Genomic DNA, 24,586 nt, shown 5'->3' with positions numbered 1-24,586 from the left:
CACAAACAAAATATACAAAAGTTTTATGCAGCACCATGCCCAATGTAGATTTTAGCTATAGAGTCGCATCAGGACTGACATCAGTGATGACTGGTCGTTGGAGGGGAACATTATCAGTGAATAATGACTCAAATCTTGGTCTGTTCCTGAAAATGAATGGCTTTAAAAGGAATAGTTTACCCAAAAAATGATAATTCTCACATAATTTACCTTACCCTTATGTCGTCTCAAACTCGTTTGACCTTCTTTCTTTAAAGGAACACAAACAAGTGAATGGTGACCAAACTTTCAAGCCACAAAAAGCACATAAAGGCAGAATAGAAGAAATCCATAAGACTCCAGTGGTTTAATCCATGCCTTCTGAAGGCATCGATTATGGGTGAGAACAGACCAAAATTTAACTCCTTTTTCACTGTATATTGCAGTCTCTAGGCACCATCATGATTTCAAGCTTGATTACACTTCCTAGTGCTTGAAGCATGTGCAGGGTGCTAGGAAGTGTAATCGAGCTTGAAATCATGATCTCCAAGGAGACTGCTGATGTCAAGATTTATAGTGAAAAAAGTTAGATTTTGGTCTGTTCTCACCCAAAACCGACTGGATTGCTTCTGAAGACATGGATTAAACCACTGGAGTCATATGGATTACTTTTATGCTGCCTTTATGTCTTTTTTGGAGCTTAAAGTTTGGTCAGGGCTCAACGCTAAGAATTTTTTCTACTGGCCCGGTCGGGCCAGTGCTTCAGATTTTTACTGGCCCTGCCAAAATTTTCACTGGCCCCAACACAAAAATTATAAATAGCTGTTTTTACCATCATGGCTTTAAAAATGTGTCCAAAAATAATTATTTTTTACATATATTATGTTTTTAAGACAATGTCCCCCCAAACTGAATCACATTTATAATTTGCAAGATATGATTTATGCCTTATAATCCTATATAAGCGCTTTACAGATATAAATTCATAAATACATCATATTAACCTCAGCCGTCCTGCCATTTACACATGAGTTTTTAAGTGAAGAGTTCTGTTGTGCAGATGATGGGTTTTCGGTCACCTGTTTAGTCATGCTGTCATGCAGCTTTTGGCCATGTGTAGTGTATTCTTACACAGGATCAAAGATTTAATCACTGAGTTAAAGATGTGATTACTGGCTGAATGTAATAAACATATGAATCCCTGATAAGAGACTTGCTACCAAATTGGCAGAGACGTGTAATATACATTAAGGAGATATTAGGTCTAATCTGTGAATTAAGAATATGTACATAACATGAAATCAGACAACCTAAAAACACTGACTGATATACAAAGCACACAAACAAAAATACCTGTACGGTCCAGAAATGAGAAATGTAACTGGTGTTTCATGAGGATGATATTAAGTAGACTGTTTTGAGTATTCATCTTCACCCTGCAGCTGAACAGCTCTGATAATAATAGCCTAACAGCCATAGTGATCTTGCTTCTTTTCATATCAAACACCATTATAATGTCGAATTCATGATTACATTTTGAAACTAACCTAATTAAATCCATACTTACATTTTAGATACTGAGCAGCTCGTGATTTCCAGGCATGTTTATAACTGGGGTTTAACAAAGTTTATTATGTTTCATTTGGTGCTTCATCTCTAAAGGCAAATTAATGAGAGAAAATGTGCTTTTTTTATTTACAGTCGGAATAAAACTTGCGCTCTCTGCCTTATTGAGAGCGCATGCACATTAAACAGCCTACGCTGCACAGAGAGATATGATGATGAGACATATGCATGGAGAGACATGGATTTTCAGTCCTATAGAATGAAACTGCTTTTCATCAACATGTAAAAACGAAAAATGTGGGGATTTCACGCACTGTGAACACGGAATGTGTGGGGATACTTAAAATGTTGCACAAGACATGCAATCCCGCTACGAAATTCATTAAGTGGGGGTTTTTTTCCTTCTATTTTCTACACATTGGTAATAGCTGCTACTAAGACACTTGGAAAAGAACGAGGGCAGTGCTAGGAGAGTGCGCTCGGTGTCTGCACGCGACTGTGCCTTGGCGCGTCCAGTATATTATGCGCTCGCGTATCTTTGCGAGCTAAATATAATCGCGCTCGCTCGTCGGTTAGAATACTTGGTTCGCTCAGTGTAATTGTTGTGCTCTCTCACTTGTTGTTTTCTTGCACTAATGTTATAAATGCAGCACTGGCCCAATCGGGCAAGTGGCAGTTCTCACACTGGCACCGGGCCATCGGCCAGTCCGTATTGTCGAGCCCTGTTGGTGACCATTCAATTGCATTGTATGGACCAACAGACGTTATATCTCTATTAAAATATATTTGTTTGTGTTCCGCGGAAGAAAAAGTAATATGAGTTTGAGACAGCATAAGGGTGAGTAAAAGATGAGATAATTATCATTTTTGGGTGAACTATTCCTTTAAGGGTTGTGTGCAAGTGTATGCGGGTAAAAGTGCCATGTTTGATACATCCTACCTTGCTGGGTTTGTTGAACAGACATGAAGCACCCCCTCTTAAAAGGAAGTTTCTGTAGTCAGTGATGCTGCATTTAGAAAACCTGCGCGGGTGTTGCACTCTACAGGGAAAGAGCAAATAAACAGGGAAGAAATAAAGCTATGTAAATCAAGAAATCTGAGCATAAACTAAGAGCTAAAACTGCCCGGCAGGTAGCTGGGAGAGCCTTTAGGATAATGTATGTGCGTGTATGTTTAGCGATACCCATTGTCTTCCATTATACATCCCACCCATGAATCCATGCAGCCGCACTCCTCTGAGAGAACACAAGAAAGAGTAAGAAAGTCTGTAAATTCACTTTTAATAGAAACTATTCTAAACTCTTACAGTGAGCAAGTAAATAAACAAGTTTGGCTTATCTTATGGGATATACAGAACCAGTGTTTGCAAGGCAGCAAAGTTTTAGGTAAGCAGAAGTTTTAGGCTTTGGGTCTGTGTAAATGAAATGCCCCATGAAAGCTGCTTTATTGATGTCATGACTCGGCGTGTATTTTGTTGTCTATCGGCTGCCGACAAGAACCAACACATACAAATGGTTAAATAATATATGCAAAGAACACTAGACCAATCACAATTCAGAATGCAAATATTACAATGATTTTCACTGTAAATGTAATATAAGTCAATGGGAGATTTTCACACTTTAATCGTAAATTTATTTTAAAAGTATAAACCGTGCAAAAAACAAAAATAGATAAAACACCAAAGGCTGAAATTATCTACAAAATAAAGTTTTAATGTAGCCTGTATGTTAAGCGTTTTGGGCTGAATTAATTGCAGAAATGAAAAATGTAGGGTTAGGGTTTAGAACAAACTTAAAACACACTGCTACCTTGCAATCACTTTAATGAAGTAGTGTGACACCAAGAGGTGAAACAAACTTACTCCTCCTGATCACAGGATCCCACTGGATACCCAGATTTTGTGCTAAGCTCTGAGAGAGAGAGGCAGCCATTGTCCATGTGCTGCCAAACTGAAAGAGTAAAAAGACACAGAGCAGCAAATGACACTCTAGGTAAGCTCTCAAACAGAATTGCTGAAGGTAAGGTTTTACTGTAAACTGATCCATCTCATTACCCATAATGCCTTGCTTATGTCCAAGCTCACCTCATTGACACCGACTCCTCGTCCTTTGGAACATACACCACCAATATATGCAACGCTGCTCCGACCATAATGAAATGTCACATTCCTGCAAACAGTGAAAAATCTTTATCAACATCACCTCTTTCTATAAATACCTGCATTCCAAAACAAAGGAATTCATTCTCCTTCTTAGGAAACAGTGGAATTTGAGCCAGAAATGTTCAGGATTCTGTTTATTTTATTAATTTATTTTTTCATTTAAAAAAGTTAAAGGGATAGTTCACCCAAAAATGAAAATTCTCTCATCATTTACTCACTTTCATGCCATCCCAGATGTGTATGACTTTCTTTCTTCTGCTGAACACAAACTTAGATTTTTAGAAGAATATCTCAGCTCTGTCCTTTCTATTCAAGTGAATGGTGACCAGACATTTCAAGCTCTAAGAATCACATAAAGGCAGTATAAAAGTAATCCATACAACTCCAGTGGTTTAATATGTCTTCTGAAGTGTCTTTACTTTCGGTGAGACATATTCTACAAATATACAAATATTTAAATCCATTTTTACCATAAATCTCCACTTTAAGAATGTGAAGGTGAAAGTGGAGGTTTATAGTAAAAAAGGACTTAAATAACGATCTGTTTCTCCTCCACACCTATCATAACGCTTCTGAAGATATGGATTTAACCACTGGAGTCATGTGAATTACTTTTATGCTGCCTTTATGTAATTTTTGGATCTTAAAAGATCTGGTCACCATTCACTTGCATTGTATGGACCTACAGAGCTGAGATATTCTTCTAAAAATCTTTGTTTGTGTTCTGCAGAAGAAACTAAGTTATACACATCTGGGATGGCATGAGGGTGAGTAAATGATGAGAGAATTTTAATTTTTGGATGAACTATCTCTCTAATCCTGAACCTTCAAGAAATCATATTTTCTCAAGCCCAAAGTACCAGGGGCTGGATTCACAAAAAATTATTTATTTTTTTTCTCCTCTTTTTCTCCCCAATTTGGAATGCCCAATTCCCAATGCGCTCTAAGTCCTCATGGTGGCGTAGTGACTTGCCTCAATCCGGGTGGCAGAGGACAAATCTCAGTTGCCTCCGCATCTGAGACAGTCAATCCACGCATCTTATCACGTGGCGTGTTGAGCGCGTTACCACGGAGACATAGCGCTTGTGGAGGCTTCACGCTATTCTCTGCAGCATCCACGCACAACTCACCACGTGCCCCACCGAGAGCGAATCACATTATAGCGACCACGAGGAGGTTACCCCATGTGTCTCTACCCTCCCTAGCAACCGGGCCAATTTGGTTGCTTAGGACAACTGGCTGGAGTCACTCAGCATGCCCTGGATTCGAACTCATGACTCCAGGGGTGGTAGTCAGAGTCTTTACCACAAAAGTTTTCTTAAGAAAAAATTACTTTCTTAAGAGGTTTTTTTTGGGAATACAAAATATTCTTAACTTTTTCCTAAAGATAAAAATTAAGAAGAAAATGGTAGTTAAGAAGAATTTTCTTTTTTAGAACGTTTCATGAATCCAGCCCCAGGGCTGTAACTACCTTAGGGGGATGTGTCCCTCCCAATATTTAGATAGTGGTCAACAAATTTTTTTTTTTTAAGTATTACCCACAAACCTAATTATTTGGTTACACTTTAGCACAAATAGTTATTAATCGTTACAGTGCAAACTCTAAAGTGCAACATTATTTTAACCCTGTCAGCAAGTTTGGGATTTATATACTTATTGTCAGTGTTAGGTGTATTCCAATTACAAAGTAATTAGTTACTGTAATCTAATCCTACATTTAAGTTTAAAAAGTAGTGTAATGCATTACATTTTAAATTCTTGTAATCAGATTACATTTAATGACTTTCAATTAATTTAATCAGTGTTCCCACTCTTTTCAAGGCACAATTTTCCAGGACATTTTATGTGCACAAAGGATATAACATTTAAGCAAAAAGCACATGAGGTCACGATGTATATTGTGGTTATTGGAATTTTTTCTGAATTCATTACACATTCATTTTGAAGTGTGCAGCACATGAAGATTATATACACAGCCTTTTGCACTTGAATAATCACACTAGGACATATCTCTATTTTAATTTGATTATTTGTGCATTCAAACTTAATTTTTTGTCCCAAATATTTCAAATTCAGAGACTTTCGGCCTTTTATAGCTAATGTCATTTTTATGACTGGATTCAGTGATTCCATCCCTGAAATCACATCGTTGAAATCATAGGGCACTACTTGTGGCAACCATGGAATAAGCGAACTAATATCGTTCATTTATTATAGAAAATTAATTAACATCCCGAGGTGTAAAGGTCACACTACCACCTCAGGTTGTGAACTCATTTAAAAAAAAATCATCAGTCTGACCATAGACCATTTTCTTTTTTTTGTTGTTATTAACAATTTTATTGATTCATAAATTAACACAAAAAATACAACAACATATATATAATGAATCAAACACTTTAAACATTAAACCCCCACTATATCCCCTCCCCCTACCAAACTCTCAACCCACCCTGACCCCCCCACGAACACCCCTGTGGTCAACAGAATATAGACACACACACAGAAAAACTAAAACAACAACATAAAATAACATACAATAATCAAGCATAATGAAAAAAACAAAAAAAAAACAAAAAAAAACTAAACTCTAAATTACTCCCTCCACTGCCCCTCCTCGAGATTCCCTCAAAAATGCTAAATAATTGCCCCATTTCTTATTGTAAGATTCCCTAACCCCCAACCTTATGCTCAACCCCTCCTCGAAGGCAGCCACCCTCCCATCTCCGTGCACCACTCTGGGAACGAGGGTGCTCCATCCGACTTCCAACTCTTCAAAATAACCTGCCTACCAATCATCACACTGGTCAAAACCCAGTCCTTCATGTACTTATCCTCCAAATCCATGACCTCCCTATCTCCCAAAATACAGAGTCTGGGGCAGAACGAGACCTGAGTGCCCAACATATCACACACAAAACTTTGCACCTTCAGCCAAAATTCTTGGATCTTACGGCACCCCCAAAAAACATGGATGGTGTCTCCATCTTCAGAATGGCATCGCCACACTTATGGTGTCCATAAGACCAAGCCTATACAATCTAGAGGGGGTCCAATAAAATCTATGTAAAATCTTAAATTGCATAAGGCGAACCCTTGCATCTCTAGATGCAGACTTTATGTTTTTTAGAATCCTTGCCCACACTCCCTCCTCCAATAACAAATTTAAATCTTCCTCCCATAATCTTTTGAGAGAATTTAAAGCTCCGTCCCCCAGACTCTGAATTAACAGGGAGTAATACACTGATGCCTCATGACCCTTCCCAAAAGCAGCAATCACCACTTCCAAAGTATCTGGCCCTCCAGGGGGTTGTATGCTACTCCCAAAAACAGAGCAGAGCAGGTGGTGCAGCTGTAAATACTTATAAAATTGAGATCAGGGAATCCCAAAATGTTGAATCAAATTTTCAAAAGATCTCAATACTCCACTCTCATATAGGTCACCAAGTGTATTAACCCCCCTCACAATCCAATCTGACCAACAGAAGGTTCAGCCATATGCTCAAGGCTACGTTTAAATAAATATCAGCTTTAAACACTCTGGACATTTTTGTCCATACCGAGTGCAAATGCAAAATAACGGGGTGCGACTTAACCTCTCCAGCTAGTTTAATCGAAAGGCTTTGCAGTGGCGAGATAGGGGCAAGAACTTCCTTTTCAATACAAAACCAAGGAGGAGCTCTCTCAGGTGGAAGCACCAATGAGCCAAATGTCTAAGACTGAATGCATAATAATAAAATAAAATCTTGGGTAGGCCTAACCCACCGTTGTCAATTGGCCTATGTAACTTATTGAAATTTAACCTGGGACGTTTACCATTCCAAATGAAGGACTTCGCTATGCTATCAAATCGCTTAAAATAAGAGAGGGGGACATCTACAGGGAGAGATTGTAGCAGGTAGTTAAATTTTGGAATACAATTCATTTTAATAACATTAACCTTCCCAATCAACGATGTGTAATAAAGCCCACCTGTCCACATCATTCGAAAACCTTTTTATTAAGGGATCAAAATTAACTCTGACTAAATCAGACAAATTTGCTGGGAATAAAATTCCCAAATACTTAATTCCCTGTTTGGGCCACTGGAAGGCACCTGGCTGGAAGGCCGTTACTGGATAGTACGCTGTCAAAGCCAAAGCTTCGGATTTAGACCAATTGACTTTGTATCCTGAAAATTTGGAAAAGGAGTTAATAATTCTGTCGGAGACGAATAATAAAATATCATCTGCGTAAAGCAGAAGCTGATGTGCCACACCTCCCGCCGTCACCCCTGGAAAATCATCCTCCTTTCTTATCGTGGCTGCTAATGGTTCCAGGGCAAGACAGAACAATAATGAGGAAAGAGGGCAACCCTGCCGGGTGCCCCTATCCAGAGTAAAATAATCTGAAATTAACTCATTTGTTTGCACCACTGCTACAGGGTGTCTATAAAGTAACTTAATCCAACCAATAAATGTACTCCCGAAACCATACCTTTCCAAAATCTTAAAAAGATAATCACATTCTACCATATCAAATGCCTTTTCGGCGTCAAGAGAGATGGCAGCGACCGGAGATTGATCATTCGCTACTGACCACATGATATTGATGAGACGCCTAATATTATCAGAAGAGCTATGTCCTCGAATAAACCCCACCTGATCTATATGTATAAGTGATGTCATAACTTTACTTAATCGATTAGCCAGAATTTTGGATAACATTTTTACATCTAACTGGATCAGGGAAATTGGGCGGTAATTTTTACACTAGCTTGGATCTTTGTCCTTTTTTAGAATCAGACTGATCCGGGCTTGTGTCATGGTTGGAGGAAGCTTTCCGTTCTTTAATGATTCCGTATAAACTTCTAACAAAAGTGGAGCCAGTTCTGTAGTATAAGATTTTAAAAACTCAGAGGAAAAGCCGTCAGGCCCCGGAGCCTTGCCCGTAGGCAAGGCTTTAATTACCTCATCAAGCTCCTCCAAGGTTATCTCAGAATCAAGAGAATTTTTTTGCACAGTCGTCAGTTTAGGGAGATCTAATGGTTCCACAAAGTTCCTAATATCTTCATCAGTAGACGAAGACGTGGAACTATGGAGATCAAAATAGAATTCTTTAAAACCACCAGCAGATTTCACTGAGGGAATGGTAGAAAAGACTCTCTCTGCTTTATATATCTAGCCAAAAGTTTTCCTGCTTTGTCACCCGACTCAAAGTATGACTGTCTTGCCCTGAATAACCAAAACTCCACTTTCCATGACAAAATAGTATTATATCTATATTTCAATCGGGTCAATTCTCTGAGGCCATCAGATGACTTTCGGCGCTTCAGCTCTGCCTCGGCACTTTTAATATTTCCTTCCAACTCCACAAGTTCTTGTGCTTTGGATTTTTTAATGAATGAGGCATACTGTATGATCCGACTCCTAAGAACTGCCTTAAATGCCTCCCAAGCCACGCCCACAGAGGATACTGAGGACCAGTTGGTCTCCATATAAACATTGATTTCAGTCTTTAACATTTGTTGGAAATCAGGATTTTGCAAAAGGGACACATTAAGGCGCCAACTATATGATTTCTTTTTCTCTGTATATGGCAACACCTCTATACTCACCAGAGCATGATCTGAGACTAAGATATTTCCAATTGAGCAATCAACTACAGATGAAATGAGGGATTTGGATATCAAAACAAAAATCTATTCTAGAATAAATCTTATGGACTGATGAAAAAAATGTATAGTCCCTACCGGATGGGTTCAAAAGTCTCCAAATATCTGTAAGACCAAGATTTTTACACATCCTGTGAAGCGTCAATGTTGCTCTAGGGGGCTTATACACTTTTGTTTCACTATGATCAAGGACCATCGAAAGATGAAAGTCTCCTCCCAGTATTATATCATGAGGGATGCTAGCGGTTTGCAGCATCCCTTCAAGATCTATAAAAAAGCCCTGATCATCAGCGTTAGGTGCGTAAATATTAGCCAAAATCAACCTTTGCCCTTGAATTTCGGCTAAAACAATAATGACTCTTCCAAATTTATCTTTAATCTGTTTGAGACATTTGAATTGTAGATGTTTATTTACCAATATAATGACTCCCTTGCTCTTACTTGAGCCAGCAATAAAAAAAAAAACATGTCCACCCCATATCTTCCCAGTTTTTTCAGCTTCCTGCGGGAAGAGATGTGTTTCTTGAAGAAACACTATATCATATATCTTACGTTTAAGAAAAGTAATAACCTTCCTTCTTTTTATGGGGTGTCCCAACCCATTCACATTCCATGTGGAGAGAGATAGTACACTCATATTAACATCTGACATTTTCATATAGTAGAAAAAATAAATTGTGTGTCAAAAACAAATTATACAGACCACATTCCCCATTAGTGAAACAATCAACCCCCGAACTTCCCCCCGAACAAAACAAACAGAAAAAAGAAAAATGTGCGCTTCCCCATGCACGACAGCGCCAACCGGCGACAATCCCTCTAAACTCAAAAGGTCCATGAACGCCCACGAGCCCCCACGACAACTTTGCCATCGGATTGCTCAATTTTGCCTCACAAATTGTGAGGCAAAATTACATAACAGAAAATACTTTGTAAAATAAGCCCAGTCAATATGAAGAATGAACACAAAGGACATGTAGATTCATTCACAGAACTGTCTCAAAGGTGTGATCTTCCACAAAACAAATTCCAGCTGATATAAAACCGTTCAGTTTCCTCAGTCAGACAAACAAATGATCAGTGAGCCGGCTGTTATGAGTTCAATGGATGACGTAATCATTCCAATGTCCCGTAAAATTACTCAACAAAACAAACTCCAGCCAGCAGGAGGAATAAGCACGAAGAACGAACAGATTAATCCACAGCTGTTCCAAAGGAGTGTTATTCAACAGAACAAGCTCCAGCCGCTAGGGGAACCAATACAAAAAGAAACAAAACCGGCATCCCGGTTCCCCGGATGGTCGAGTCAATTCACTCGGAGGCTGCATAAACGTATATACCATGACTTACACAATCCGTCAACTTTATAAAGACATCCTTTGTGTGAGCATGTAGATATTCTGCAGTCATCCACAGTGTCCACCCCCAAACCGGCCTGGAACTTCAATGCAAAAGTAATCCTTCATCAATGCAAAAGTCTCTTCAAGGAAACGTGTTACTAACAAAACAAGCTCCAGCCGCTCGGCGGAGCCAACGCAGTTTACTCACCCATTGATTCAATAAAAGACATTGCCTGATTGGGACATATAAATACTTTGCAACCGACCTTCGTTTCTATTCTCAGTTTGGCTGGGAACATCAGAGCAAACGAGATCTTTTTCTGATGTCAGAGTTTCTTACATTCCTTGAACCGATCGCATTTCTCTCTTGTCGAGTTCGCAGAGTCTGGGAACAAGAAAATATTATGGTTCTTCCAAGAAAGCTTCCCTTTGCTCCTTGCTTGGCACAACACAAGATCTTTATCGGATGATCTCAGAAATCTGGCCAGAATCGGTCGAGGCCTGTCTCCCTCAGCAAATCTGTGAGCTCGCTCGATTTCCAGCTTGTGGCCTGTTATGTCGAGCAGACTCGGGAAAAGCTCATCTAGAAATTTCACCATATCTCTGCCCTTCTCCTGCTCAGAAATTCCAACAATTCGAACATTATTCCTACGGCTTCTATTCTCAAGATCTTCAAGCTTTTCAAGAATACGTTCCAAATCAACTTTGGTCGCAGGCGGATTAGCGGTTAATGCCCCCTCTGAAGACTCCAAATAATCGATTCGTTTCTCAGCATCCAGCACTCTTGTAACTATCTCAGAGAATTTTATTTCCATCGCCGTAATCGATCGACGTATTACAACGAGATCCTCCAAGTCAGCAAGAACCTTCGTCTACATCACCGACATGTTGGACAACTGCCGCTGGATCACCTCTCCCGCCGCGCCATCCAAATCGAGTCCCCTGTCGGGGCTTTCATCCTGAACACGTAAGTGTCTTTTAATGTCTCCAGAGCCCGATGATTTTGACTTCTTTGCCATGTTTTGCCTCAAAGAGCAAATGTGTAACTGGGTGTATCAAATTTCACCAAATTATAACATGAAAATAATCAAAAATTTAGCAAAGTGCGCAGAGCTCGTCGCTCACACGTCTTCTTCTTGCATGGCGTCACGTGATCTTCCCATCGACCATTTTCTAAGGTTTACAACTCAAATGTTTTTGTAGTTAACACAACAGCAATGTTAGAATGAAAAAATCATATTTTTCATTATATGAATACTTTAACTATTTTGTCGGAGCAAAGCAGAGATGACAGCAGATGAGCAGAAAATGTACGTGACAGGGCTTCGTTCATGGCAACCAACCGATGACGTTGTTTCCCAAAGCACTGACAAAACTATACAAATTTGTGTATTTGACACCTATATCGAGTCCCAATTGTTACCACGTTTTTGTACATGTAACAAAAACCATGTTAGCCACACAGTTTTATATACACTACCGTTCAAAAGTTTGGGGTCACTTGACTGAAATGTTTCTCATGATCTTAAAAATCTTTTGATCTGAAGGCGTATGCTTAAATGTTTGAAATTAGTTTTGTAGACAAAAATATAATTGTGCCAACATATTAATTTATTTCATTACAAAACTAAAATGTTATAATAAAAAAAAAAAATTATTTAAAAAATTTAAATTGATGATTGGACCAGCTAAAAAAGCAGCTAATAAGTGCCCAGTATTGATGGTAACTCCTTCAATACTTTTTAAAAAGCATCTCAGGGTGATACCTCAAGAAGTTGGTTGAGAAAATGTCAAGAGTACATTTCTGCAAAGTCTATGCAAAGGGTGGCTACTTTGAAGATGCTAAAATATAACACAGTTATGATTTATTTTGGATTTTATTTGGTCACAACATAATTCCTATAGTCCCATTTCTGTTCTTCCATAGTTTTGATGACTTAACTACTATCCTTAAATGTGAAAAATAATAATAATAAAGAATGAGTAAGTGACCCTAAACTTTTGACCGGTAGTGTACTTAAATCTTTTCCAGGACAAATAATTATTTTCTAGGACATTTAGGTATTTTTCTCATTTTCCATGACTTTTTCATGACTGGAAAACTGCACTGCACATGGACGTGTGGGAACCCTGTTAATTACTTTTAAGTACATTAAAGGGTTATGCTTATTTCTAATATATTATTTATGTAGAATACTTGAATTATGGCCCCGTAACGAGTCACTGAGAAGTAGAAATGTGAGATGCTGACAGTATGAATTGTGTGTAACAATGTACAAGGAAGAAATGTAGACATTATTTTGAATTTGTTGAGTGAAATTTTTTTTTAAAAGTAGTAATGTGATTACTTTTCATCCAAGTCATTAGTAAAGTAATATAATTAAAATTTTTAGAGAAATAATTAGTAATTTGTAGTTGATTACTACTTTTAAGTAACTTACCCAACACTGTTTACTGTATAATATCAATAGATAGGTATGCCTTGAATTAATATTACATTCAAAATGTTTTATTTTATAACAAATAACAGTTGTATTATTGAGCTCAAAAAATCTTAATAAATACATAAGAAAAATGCATAAAGCATGTAAATTCATCTTTAAAGACAGTGAAAGCATTTTTTTTAATTTCATTCAAAACTAAATTTAGTTTTAAAAAAAGAATAAGATTTTTTTTTTATTCAATATAATCCATTATAATGTAATGGTGATGAATTAGTACATGCAAATTGTCTGATATTCTGATGAAAAAATAAATTAAAACAAATCAAGTTAATGTTCCATTTTAATGACATCGACATAGCACACAAATAGGACTATCTCTTGAGAATGACCCACAAATATTCAGAATTCAGTGGTATCACAGAACACGAATCAACATCCAACAAAGTTAATTGCTCTTTGTCTTGCAATTTAGCACTTTTCTCCACAGCCACCTACAATTTACTAACTGCAGAAACAGCCTTTCTGTAAGATGGTGATCACAGCACACAACTCTCCAGTTTTGAGGTTACCCCTACTTGGGACTGAACTGGCAAACTTTGTGGTATTATTTTACATCCTTAAACACTAGGCTACAACTACCATCATTAAATCCAGAGAACTCACGTGAAAAGGTGCACAGCATCAGCATTTATGTTGATGTTTTGTTGTCGGTACTTTGAAAAATCTCTTAACATTTCCAGTGGCTTCACACTCAGCGGAATCCGGTCCCTGTCCGTCCAAATCTCCACACCAACCAAAACTACCCGCGTATTGAGCTGCTCCTTAAAAATCTAAAGGAAAAATTATTAAGTTAACAAGATGAAACAGTAAAAGATTAATTTTGGGGTATTTTGCAGCGATTAATAGGCGGACATACAGCGTCTACCAAGTTGACCACTGATTTGGCCGAGTTCCGGGTATGCTTTTTACTCTTATGCCTTTTAAACTGTAAAATAAGAGGTCAGAATAACAACAACAAATTAACAGCAAGTTAGCTTCTGTATTATGTTAAAGGTATGGAAACATTTGTTATTCAGTGCCCTCTAGTTGAAAGTTTCTATAATAAAATGTTTAATATCAGTGCTTTGATTCAAAATAATTTTACAACAATGATTAAAAGACATTTTCAGGCAAACTTTTATGAGCTAAATTCCTGTAATGTGTTGTGTATAAACCCACCGTGTTGTGGTCAGCGACAATCATTATTTCCAAATACTTAATTTCCTCAAAAATGTTACGTGGCATCTAAGAACACAGAAAAACAAATAAACTAAAAACAACACATACAAAACAAGCAAGCAAAATATAACTAAACATAAATCATGGTAGCGTTTATAGATGTTTCCATGGAAACAGAGGAGCCCATGGAAAATGCTGACAGGCATTTTCTTACAGCTCTTTTCCTTCTTCTCTTCAGCCAAGGCATGCTAGCAAAAATCCGTTTCTCCTCTTCTTTTTCATCAACTGGGTCATCAGCAGCTGAGTGAAACAAACACAAAGGTAACCATGGAGATGAGGGTGTGGATATTATTTTGCCACATATCTTTGGGACTGTTAACAAGACCATGGCACACTTACCCCAGACACCTGGGACAGAGGTCATATGGAGCGATGATGTGCGTTGCAAAGTGTGGGGTCGAGCCTCTGTTTCCTAAAAGGTTGAAGTTCAAACCATGCACAGTGACATTTTCAAATAATTTGCTACTATGGTCTGTTTCACACCACACACGAAAGCAGCATGCAAGCGGTGCTATAGTGTGAATAATTACAGACTAGTGTTGTGCTTTCAAACTGACAGTGTTTCTGCTGCGTGACAGAACTGCAGCTCCATACAGAAATTAATGTGATTTCTAGGTTATAACATTGGGTATTTACTTTTAACACCATGAACTATAAAATGGTTATCGTGAGTGAGCTATTTAGAAGTATTAGAAACTTGATTGTCATGAAATCAAATTTTATATGAGAAGGGGGGGGATAACATTTACCAATTTGCCAAATTATGCAAATTACGTGTGCAGTTTGAAAGATGTAACCTGTTAATATAGGCACCAAATTAAATACGCACTAGAGGTAGACCGATATATCGGTTTTACCGATTAATCGGTTATCTGCAAAAATCTATGCTGATAGTTGCAGATACGTTTTTTCATATTATTTCTCCATGATCCTCAATCTTTCATCATTGACAATATTCATCAATATTTTTATCTTCACTTCAATGCATATTTTGTTATTTTGATTAGATCAAGTTTCTTTATTTTGAGTAGAATCAAGTATCTTTATTGAAGGACATGGAATGAAAAATGTGACTATATGAAAACACGCCCCGTCAGCAAATACATCTGGTCTCAAACTTCATATATTGTGAAAATAATAAATCTTATTCCTCATTAAACCTCATCTGGCAAAGTGTATATATATATATATATATATATATATATATATATATACACACACACACACACAAAACTCTTCATCTGGGTAGGGTTGCACCAGCTATGCGTAAGGTCTCACTTAAGTTGGGACGTAAAGTTCACACTAAGGGCTTGGTAACTACTAGTTAGTTTGTAACTAAGTCAGTGCTTAATTTGGTTGCACCACCTGTTCTTAAGGCAAGACTTAACTAGTAGGTCGTAAGCTCTCTGTAAAGTAATGCGTAGTCGCATAATATGAAGTTTACCTTAATTGATCCAATAAGCAGTTTTCAAATTTGTACACAGAAGTGTTAAACAGCCGTGAATTTCAGTTTGTGCTTATTCAAACCTTGTTTGCTCATAACTGTCAGCTGTAATAAATGATATCCCCATTGAAATATGATACGTAATAAAACAAGATTTCATTAATGATATATTTAGCTTATGTAAATAACAATATTCAATAACTGTATCTAAAATAAATAAGAGACAATAAATAAATAAATTCTAATACAACAGGCTGGAAAAATAGACATTTATTCATTTTAATATCTATTTCGCATATGTTGCAACTTGACACCGGGTGGAGTACACAGGAAAGTGCACCATTAGATTGGTTTCATGCTGAAGAAGTCAATGTTTTCTCCAGTAAATGTAAACTAGTGTAAATGCCAACACCATCATATGTCAAAAGGACTGAAGCCTGTCAACCAAAACATGAACTCACTGATGTCATTAAATGAGTCTGCTTTATTATTCCATCCATTACTCCTGGTCAGAGGCTTCTGTAAATATTTAGTTTATAGGTAGGTTTACGTTCTACCTATGTTTAATGGTGCAACGCTCAAATATTTAGTAGAGCGTAAATTGTGACTTAGTGCCCATTTACGCCACAACCAGGCTAAGTTGTAACGTATGTTTAGCTGGTGCAACCGGCCCCAGATGTATATATATATATATATATATATATATATATATATATATATATATATATATATATATATATATAGCTTAATTTGGTTAATAGAGCCTTGTAAGGGACCCAAGTCTCCACCATTTCAAAATAAGAGTCCCCTGAGTGTCAATGGCTCATTTATAGTTAAAAGTCCCACATTATGCACCAAATCGTAATTTTTTTCTGATTATTATTGGAATTTTGGTTGAACAATAAACTACATCTGGAATTGTATTCATTTTGGACTCTTGTAGCCTCTGTGTCTGTGAATGTCATAGTAAGGAAAGACTAAGACATTATTTATAAATCATTCTATAAATCTATTTTAAAAACTATTGGCCGATTAATCGGTAATCTGCCTTTTTCACCACCTTAGTTATTGGTATCTGCAAAATCCACTATCAGTTGACCTCACCACACCACTTAAGTGCTGCTTACATGTGCTGTGTGAAACAGGCCTAAGTTGTGTGAAGAATAAAACTGGAAATATTATAAACTGCAAAGCAAATTGTAATCTTACCGCTGTGTGAGTCTGTTTCATAGGTTCGATGATATAAATAAAATTACCATCATCAAAGATCCCACTGAAAGAGTGAACCACAAGAAATGAGGTGAAGTTAGAGGAGGATGGATGGTCCATAGGGGATGTCAATCAAAAACAAGATACAAGGATAAGGAATGATAAAACCACAACGAGCTAAATTACCCGTCAGTTAGGGGTGGGCAGTATACCCAAAATCTTATATCATGCTACATTATAAGTTATTTTATATAATATACATTACAATATAGTATTTTTGCAGTAAATTAAATAAAAAACGAATGGTTCCGACTCTAAATTCTGATTTGGATGAGCTACGTTCAAAGCTGTTGTAAAATACCTATAAACCTATACTTGTGACTGCACATTCTATATTAATGCACCCAGTTGCTATGTTACTCTCGGTGTCTCTCTCTCTTTCTCTCCTGTCTATCTCCTTTTTAGAACAGCAATGTCCTAATTGGTCTCTGATAAGTGACATCCAGAAGGCAGGGATAAAAGAGTCTGCTGCCACCTGTAGGGTGAGCTGTTTACCTTATTTCAGTGTATCTGTTGTTGAGTTTTGAGCTAACCTGCACATTGGCGGCATTTTTTTTGCACAACTTTGCAAAATGTTCTTGCTGTGATTAACATTTTTAATTGAAACAATGGGGTCCTATGAAGCCATTCACACATGGAGCGAAGAAGAACAAGAAGAACAAGAAGTTCTTCTTTTCATTTGGATTGGTGGAGGGCAGACCAGCTGAAAGGTGCTGTCCTCCACGTACCGTACCAGGGTAAATATGCTTGTCGAATAGCAACATCTATTGTAAAGGTGTGAATGTGTTAACGGCGATCATTTGCCTTGCTTTTAATGTGAAATGGCCATTTGTCTGTGATTCGTTTCACATTATCGCATTGCCTCTGTTATACAAAGGCCTTTAGAACATGTGATTTTCATTGTTGTGTCATTGCTAAAAGATAAATTGTCCCATAATAAACCTCTTGAATGTATATAAATTGTAAATAGATATCGTAAAGTTTAAGGAAGCAGAAGGTGGTAGGGTGCCATTTATGTTGTACTACATGTTTTTTTCTCCAGCTTCTCGGTAGAAAGGAAGTCAAGGTACTAATTGTAATTTGTATATCTACAGTACTGTGCAAAAGTCAAAAGGCACATAAGATGTTTCACAAAAACATTTATCTTAAGATAGTTATTTATATCTTCAGCTTTAGTGTGTCAATAGGAAATATAAATGTTAGACTCCCAAACATTTCTTTTGCAAATAGAAAAGATCAGAACAGAAGAACAGGGAGTCCTGCAACAGATATCATGGCCCCCACACAACCCCCCACTGAACATCGTGTCAGTCTGAGATTACATAAAAAGACAGAAGCAATTGAGACAGCCTAAATAGATAGAAGAACTGTGGTGAATTCTCCAAGAAGCTTGGTACATCCTATCTGCCAACAACCAAGAAAAACTGTGACATCCTCACTATGCAACATTTTTCACAAGTGCCTAAACTTTTGCACAGTACTGTATATTTCCTTTTTGTTAAGAAATTTAGTTTCTCTTTGGGAGTTAGTTTTGTTTTTGTTTATTGTGTTAGCCTTGCTCTCTCCTGAATTCTTTGCCTCCAAGAAAAAAAAAAAAAAAATTATATATATATATATATATAATAATTCCCTTTGTTGTGGTCCAATTTATGTAACCTCATCACCCTAAATGGGTTGTAACATAAAGATAACAAGTTCTTCCTTGTCTTGAATTTTGACCTTATATCCGCTATGCATTTTGACATTACTCCAATTACTTTCATCACTTTTACATGCAAATAACGTAAAGCAGTCCTGCCTACTGATAGCTGTGCATATACACTGCCAGGCCAAAAATTAGTCGCATACTATAATATTTAATTGGACCACCTTTAGCTTTGATTACGGCACGCATTCGTCGTGGCACTGTTTCGACAACCTTATGCAACGTCACAACATTTATTTCCATCCAGAGTTGCATACATTTTTGGTCTAGATCTTGCATTGATGACGGGAGTGTCAAACCACTCCATAAAGTCTTCTCCAGCACATCCCAAAGACTTTCAACGGGGTTAAGGTCAGGATTCTGTGGTGGCCAATTCATGTGTGAAAATGATTCCTCATGCTCCCTGAACCACTCTTTCACAATTTGAGCTGATTAATCTTGGCATTGTTGTCCCGGAATTTGTCAGGGAAGAAAAAAATCCATTGATGGGATAACCTGGTCATTCAGTACATTCAGGTAGTCAGCTGATTTCATTTTATTGCCGCATAACGTTGCTGAGCCTAAACCTGACCAATTGAAGCAACCCCAGATCATAACACTGCCTCCAGAGGCTTGTACAGTGGGCACTATGCATGACGGGTGCATCGCTTCATGTGCTTACCTTCTTATGTGCCCATCCCTTTGGAATAGGGTAAATCAGACTCTGACTCATCAGACCACATGACCTTTTTCCATTTCTCCACAGTCCAATCTTTTTGCTCCCTAGCAAATTGAAGTTGTTTGTTCCGATTAGCCTCACTAACAAGTGGCTTTCTTGTGGCCACACAGCTGTTAAGTCCCAATTCTGTTAGTTCTCATCATATTGTGCATGTGGAAATGCTCTTACATTCACTATTAAGCATAGCCGTGAGTTCTACTGTCGATTTTTTATGATGTGACTTCACAAAGCGTTTTAGTGATCTCTGATCATGATCATTCAAGATTTTTTCTTCCGTAAAGCTGACTTTTCACCACTAACCTTCCAGGTTTTAATAATGCTTTGGACAGTTCTTAACCCAATTCCAGTGATGTCAGAAATCTCCTTGTGTTTTCTTTGTTTGATGTAGGCCAATAATTTGCCCCATCTGAAACACAGTAACATCTTTTCCACAACCACTGGATCCGTCTTCTGACATGGTTGTTTAAGAAATGAGAAGCTGCACTCTGCATCAGTTAGGGTTAAAAGAATTGTTGCCAGCTGAAACATATTAATCACTGCAATAATGATCCAGTCATAGGCTCTTAAGGATCTGCTTATTTAAATCCAATTGGCAACTTTTTTTTTTGGCCAGGCAGTGTATTTACCAGAGTATAAATACACTGACACATTTCTACCATTGCACGGTATATAGCATTACCCTGCCCAGTCCTGCTGACAGAGACAAGAAAACTATGCTTTTATAAGCTAACAAACATGTCTACTTTTTCCCTTGGCTGCACTCTGTGACACTCAACCACACACTAACATGATGACATTCAAATCTTTTCATGTGTACCAACTGCCATCTGGCCTCACAGTGGGTCTCCTTTCTCTCTCTTTATCTGACATACAAAAAAAAAAAAAAAGATAAAGGTTTCTTACTGAAGCCCATTGCAGGTGGATAGAGCTACATGGGACTCCTCTTTTCCTCTTACATGGCCATGGTAGTAGCAGTGTTCCCCACCCTAAACAAATGCACATCCATCAGTGCTAATGCAATCTGTAGTAAAACAACACATTCTGATTTGGTCTATTTTTAGGGGTCTGTTTGATACTAGTGTGTCTTACCCTGGAGAGAACTGGCTTATCCTTTTCATAGTGGATCTCCATGTAGTCTGAAGACAACAGATCACTAAAATAAAAGGGTGAGGTTATTCAGTGGGGCAATCTCTTATTAATTATCCATTGAATCAAGCACTATAATCTCAATAAAACAACAAGACAACTGCTTTAAATCCTGGGCACCTCTGTGTCCTGGGTAAAAAAACACTATCTTCTGTATCAAATGTTCTAGCTGTGGGACCTCCGGACCTGTAGGATCCACATCACCTCAACAGTGATCCTTGTCTTTGCTATATCTCTCTCTCTCACTTACTTGTTCAAAGTAAGGTCCAAAGTGAATGTGGACCCAAAGGCTTCCAGCTGGAAACTTGCTTGGGCCAGGTGGACTTCCTGCAGTCATGGGAGATAAACAAGGGCTTATACACACGTCACAAAACAAACATATGTTGGCATATAAATCAAGTCTCCAAAGCAAGATCTGTTAAATGTGCTATTCAGAAAAAATCTTTCTGTGAAAATGTGAGTATTGCAGACAAGTTAAGTCACATTCACAACAAGCATATCTCTATAAGAGCATCTATAGATAAAGCATTTGCTCTAGAGCTACACACAAACGTAAATCACAAAGCTGTGCTGTTTTATGGCAAAAATACTGCAGAACAAAGTAAGGTGTATGCACAAAGCGATCCCACCACGTCTGCTTGGTACTGTTAGTCCCTGTTGAGGGGAGTGAAAACTGCAGAAATTGCATTAGATTTGTGAGGGAGGGGTGGCAAACCTGGATCATATCTCAGCACCGGACATAATGCACCATTCTCAGCAGCTCCCTCACACTAGAACAGTATTTCTCTATCCTCCTGCAAACTCCACAACAATGCAAATTTTTGAATGTCTCCCTTATCTAACACACTTGATTCAACTCATCAGCTTACATGATTAGGGAGAAACGGAATACATGTAACGGGATTACGTATTTAAAATACAAAATATAAATTTAAAATGTTGTTAATCAGAATACAGTTACATTCAAGAAGTATTTTGATTACTTAAGAGATTACTTTGCATTTTATTGTAATTTGTTCCATTTAATATTTAGTCTTATTCAGCTGGAAAACATTTATCCAGATTAATGATGTGATTCAAAGAGCGTTTGAACAGCGGTGAAACACTTAAGATGTGTTACATTCATACGAGCAGACAGAGAAGTACGTTTAAATAAGTTTGGAGCAGCAGAAATAGAAATAAACCTTGTGTAAATTGTCATGAGAACATCTGGCTTTATGCTAAGCTAAAATGCTATTTCTAGCCATTTTACTGTACATGAACCTATTACCAGGCACAATCATATATATATATATATATATATATATATATATATATATATATATATATATATATATATGAAAGATATATCTAACAGATTTTCTTTATAATATATATATAAAATCAAGAAAATCTGTTAGATCTTTTTTTTTCCTCTATTATGCCTTTGATATAAGGGCAAAAATGTTAATCATGATGATAATTTTGGTATTGCTTTTCTGTAAAAATATCTTAAAAATCCTTAAAACAAGATACATTTTCAATTTCATCAAATAAAGAAAAATGTCCTGTTAAATTATTAATTCTCTTTTTTTCAAAGGATTTATTTTTTCACATGTTCTCAGTTAGCTAAATTGGGCCACATTAGTGAGGGCTAAAATATGCAGTTTTAGGGGGTCCTCTACTGCACTGACCCTTGACCCCTGAGAGACAGACTCGCGACTCACCTGTCCATCGCCGGCTTGGTTCCGCGCGCGAGTGTCCAGATCATGACACGCGCTTTCCAATTCCTCATTTAAGTAGTAGATGAGCCGCGAGGGATAGGTGATCGTGACCTCGTGCTCACCCGATTTTCGCGTGAAACTGTCCGGCGCTGCTGCTGCCGCTTCTCGCGGGGTCTCAGACACGTGCTGATCCCTGAGATCCTCATACTGCACGGAGCTGGAAACTGCAGGGTAGGGGAAACAGCACCAGAATAAATGTTTACTGCTTTACGGTCTCCATCTCAGAGAGGGATCCTGTCAATTATATATGAACTTGTGCCAGCAGTTGCAGCCCTGTGATGCTGCAGAGAGAGAGAGAGAGAGAGAGAGAGAGAGCGCGCGCACAGAAACTGCGCACAGATCCCATGCGCTTATGCAGATCTCAGTGTATCGAACGGAGGTACGACTGGGGCTTGGCAAGTAGATCACCAAGTTAATACACTGAAATCTGAGCCCACATTTAAGATGGACGAGAGGGAGAGACATGATATGTAATAGCAACAGAGAAATAAGAGATATTGACAAAATATAGTTATATATTTTTTCCCCCCAACTTTATCATCAGCCATATCTTGATAACTGATATCCGAATTATAAATGCATTAGACGCCCATTATGTGAGCTCATAATAATCTATTTTCATGGTAATCGAGTTTAGATTCAGCGCGCTTTAGTGAATCCGGATGCTGGGTGACCATCTTCCCAATACCGTACTAATGGTGCTGTCAACCCACAGAGAGGCCTTCAAAAGCTTTTACCTCTCTCTGCATAGATTGTTACATATAAACACAGTTAAGTAATGGAGGTTGCTCAAGCAAAGCCTATATGACACCCTCTCCAGAAATAGAACCTGCGTATTTATAAAAAGAGAAGCAGGGATTTCCTACCGCAGCGAAAGGAGTTGAAAAAACATATCTCAATATTAATGTACTAACGTATAACAAACATCCAGTAAAGACGTTGTATTATATAAATGGAAAATCCAGCTGTCAAAAATAAAATAAGTTACACATGCTGTGCATAATACATACCCGTTAAGGTGGAGGCGATTGAAGACAGCACGGAAATAAATATGCTAGCGAGCAGACACAGATGGAATATCAGACGCATGATTCATATTTGAAGGCATTAGCGCGTTAATTTACAGCGAGCGTCGCGGTCCATTATCGTGATAGCGATTAATGCTGGATTTTTTTCGCGTTTCCCGCGGGAAAAGAAAGAAATCCTTCATGCAGCATCAGAGACTGAGGGAGGGTAACGCGGTTGGGATGCTGAGGGGTGGGGAGGACTGGGAAGAAGGCGAAGAGGTGGCAGCACGGGTGGATGGAAGGCGGTGGCCAAGCAGCTTACATCTTAAGGAAAGCCAGTGCGATTGCGCAGTGCATCTCCGCTTCTGCTGCGTTGACGCGTCAAGCATCCTCACTTCGTACACACTCATGCTTACCTAGCTATCTGATGGGAACTTACGATTGTCTTCTATTGTTATTAATTAACAAAACTAGAATTACTATTCACTACCCCAAAACCTACAACAAAACTGTTGCTAATGTAAAATCAAGCCATTAGTCAATTTCAGGAATTTTGTCCTTGAAAGTGTGGCAGTGTCAGAATCACATATGTACAGACTCGCTGAATCTTTAATGAATTGTAAATTTTGGGTGAAGTATTAAGTTATTTTTCTTACATTTCTTATTTTTCAATCACTTTTTGCATGTCAAACCCAAAAAGGACAGTAAATGAAGTGCAATACTTAAAATTGTGTGTATTTCTAACCAATTGGAACATCACTATCACTATAGGCCAAAAGTTTGTGGACACCATATTTTATTTAACATGTTTGTCTATTCCATTAATTCCCTGGCATTCTAAAGAACTGTGTGCTTTCAACTTTGTGGTAACAGTTCTTGGCTCTTGGCTTACAAATATATGGAAAAGTGTTATCTGAAGTAATATGCACAGAAAACGAAATGTATCTCTGCAGTGAGAGCAAACATTAATTCATGGCCTACTTCTACCGATTCCTGTTTGCCTCTTCCCTATATATTTTTTTTCCTCCACACTACTTCTTTACTTTAGGGTAAAGGGTGGTGTATGTGTATTTTTGCATGTGCTAGTATTAATATTTTGAAGACAATAAA

General features: G+C 37.8%; 1 protein-coding gene across 2 annotated transcripts in view; it reads right to left on the bottom strand.

Annotated features, from left to right (window-relative positions):
* The window catches only part of adam23a (ADAM metallopeptidase domain 23a), a 41,291-nt gene extending 17,466 nt beyond the window's left edge, over positions 1 to 23,825 (bottom strand). For both annotated transcript variants that reach the window (XR_007898053.1, XM_051706236.1), the window contains exons 1-15: positions 23,480 to 23,825; positions 22,413 to 22,633; positions 20,957 to 21,033; positions 20,650 to 20,713; positions 20,464 to 20,546; positions 17,078 to 17,141; positions 14,764 to 14,836; positions 14,579 to 14,664; positions 14,365 to 14,430; positions 14,063 to 14,131; positions 13,810 to 13,976; positions 3,632 to 3,716; positions 3,410 to 3,497; positions 2,729 to 2,780; positions 2,486 to 2,585 (exon numbers count right to left, since the gene is read on the bottom strand). Coding sequence is in view for 1 of the 2 variants with exons in the window: in XM_051706236.1 (XP_051562196.1) it covers positions 2,486 to 2,585; positions 2,729 to 2,780; positions 3,410 to 3,497; positions 3,632 to 3,716; positions 13,810 to 13,976; positions 14,063 to 14,131; positions 14,365 to 14,430; positions 14,579 to 14,664; positions 14,764 to 14,836; positions 17,078 to 17,141; positions 20,464 to 20,546; positions 20,650 to 20,713; positions 20,957 to 21,033; positions 22,413 to 22,633; positions 23,480 to 23,558 (1,374 nt within the window). In the remaining variant the exon portion in view is untranslated. The remainder of the gene's footprint in view (positions 1 to 2,485; positions 2,586 to 2,728; positions 2,781 to 3,409; positions 3,498 to 3,631; positions 3,717 to 13,809; positions 13,977 to 14,062; positions 14,132 to 14,364; positions 14,431 to 14,578; positions 14,665 to 14,763; positions 14,837 to 17,077; positions 17,142 to 20,463; positions 20,547 to 20,649; positions 20,714 to 20,956; positions 21,034 to 22,412; positions 22,634 to 23,479) is intronic.
* Between the last annotated feature and the right edge of the window lie 761 nt (positions 23,826 to 24,586).

This window comes from Myxocyprinus asiaticus, chromosome 9 (assembly GCF_019703515.2).
Source record: "Myxocyprinus asiaticus isolate MX2 ecotype Aquarium Trade chromosome 9, UBuf_Myxa_2, whole genome shotgun sequence".
Classification (NCBI taxonomy): Eukaryota; Metazoa; Chordata; class Actinopteri; order Cypriniformes; family Catostomidae; genus Myxocyprinus; species Myxocyprinus asiaticus.
Note: the sequence above shows the minus strand (reverse complement) of the source record. Positions and strands in the feature narration are given on the sequence as shown.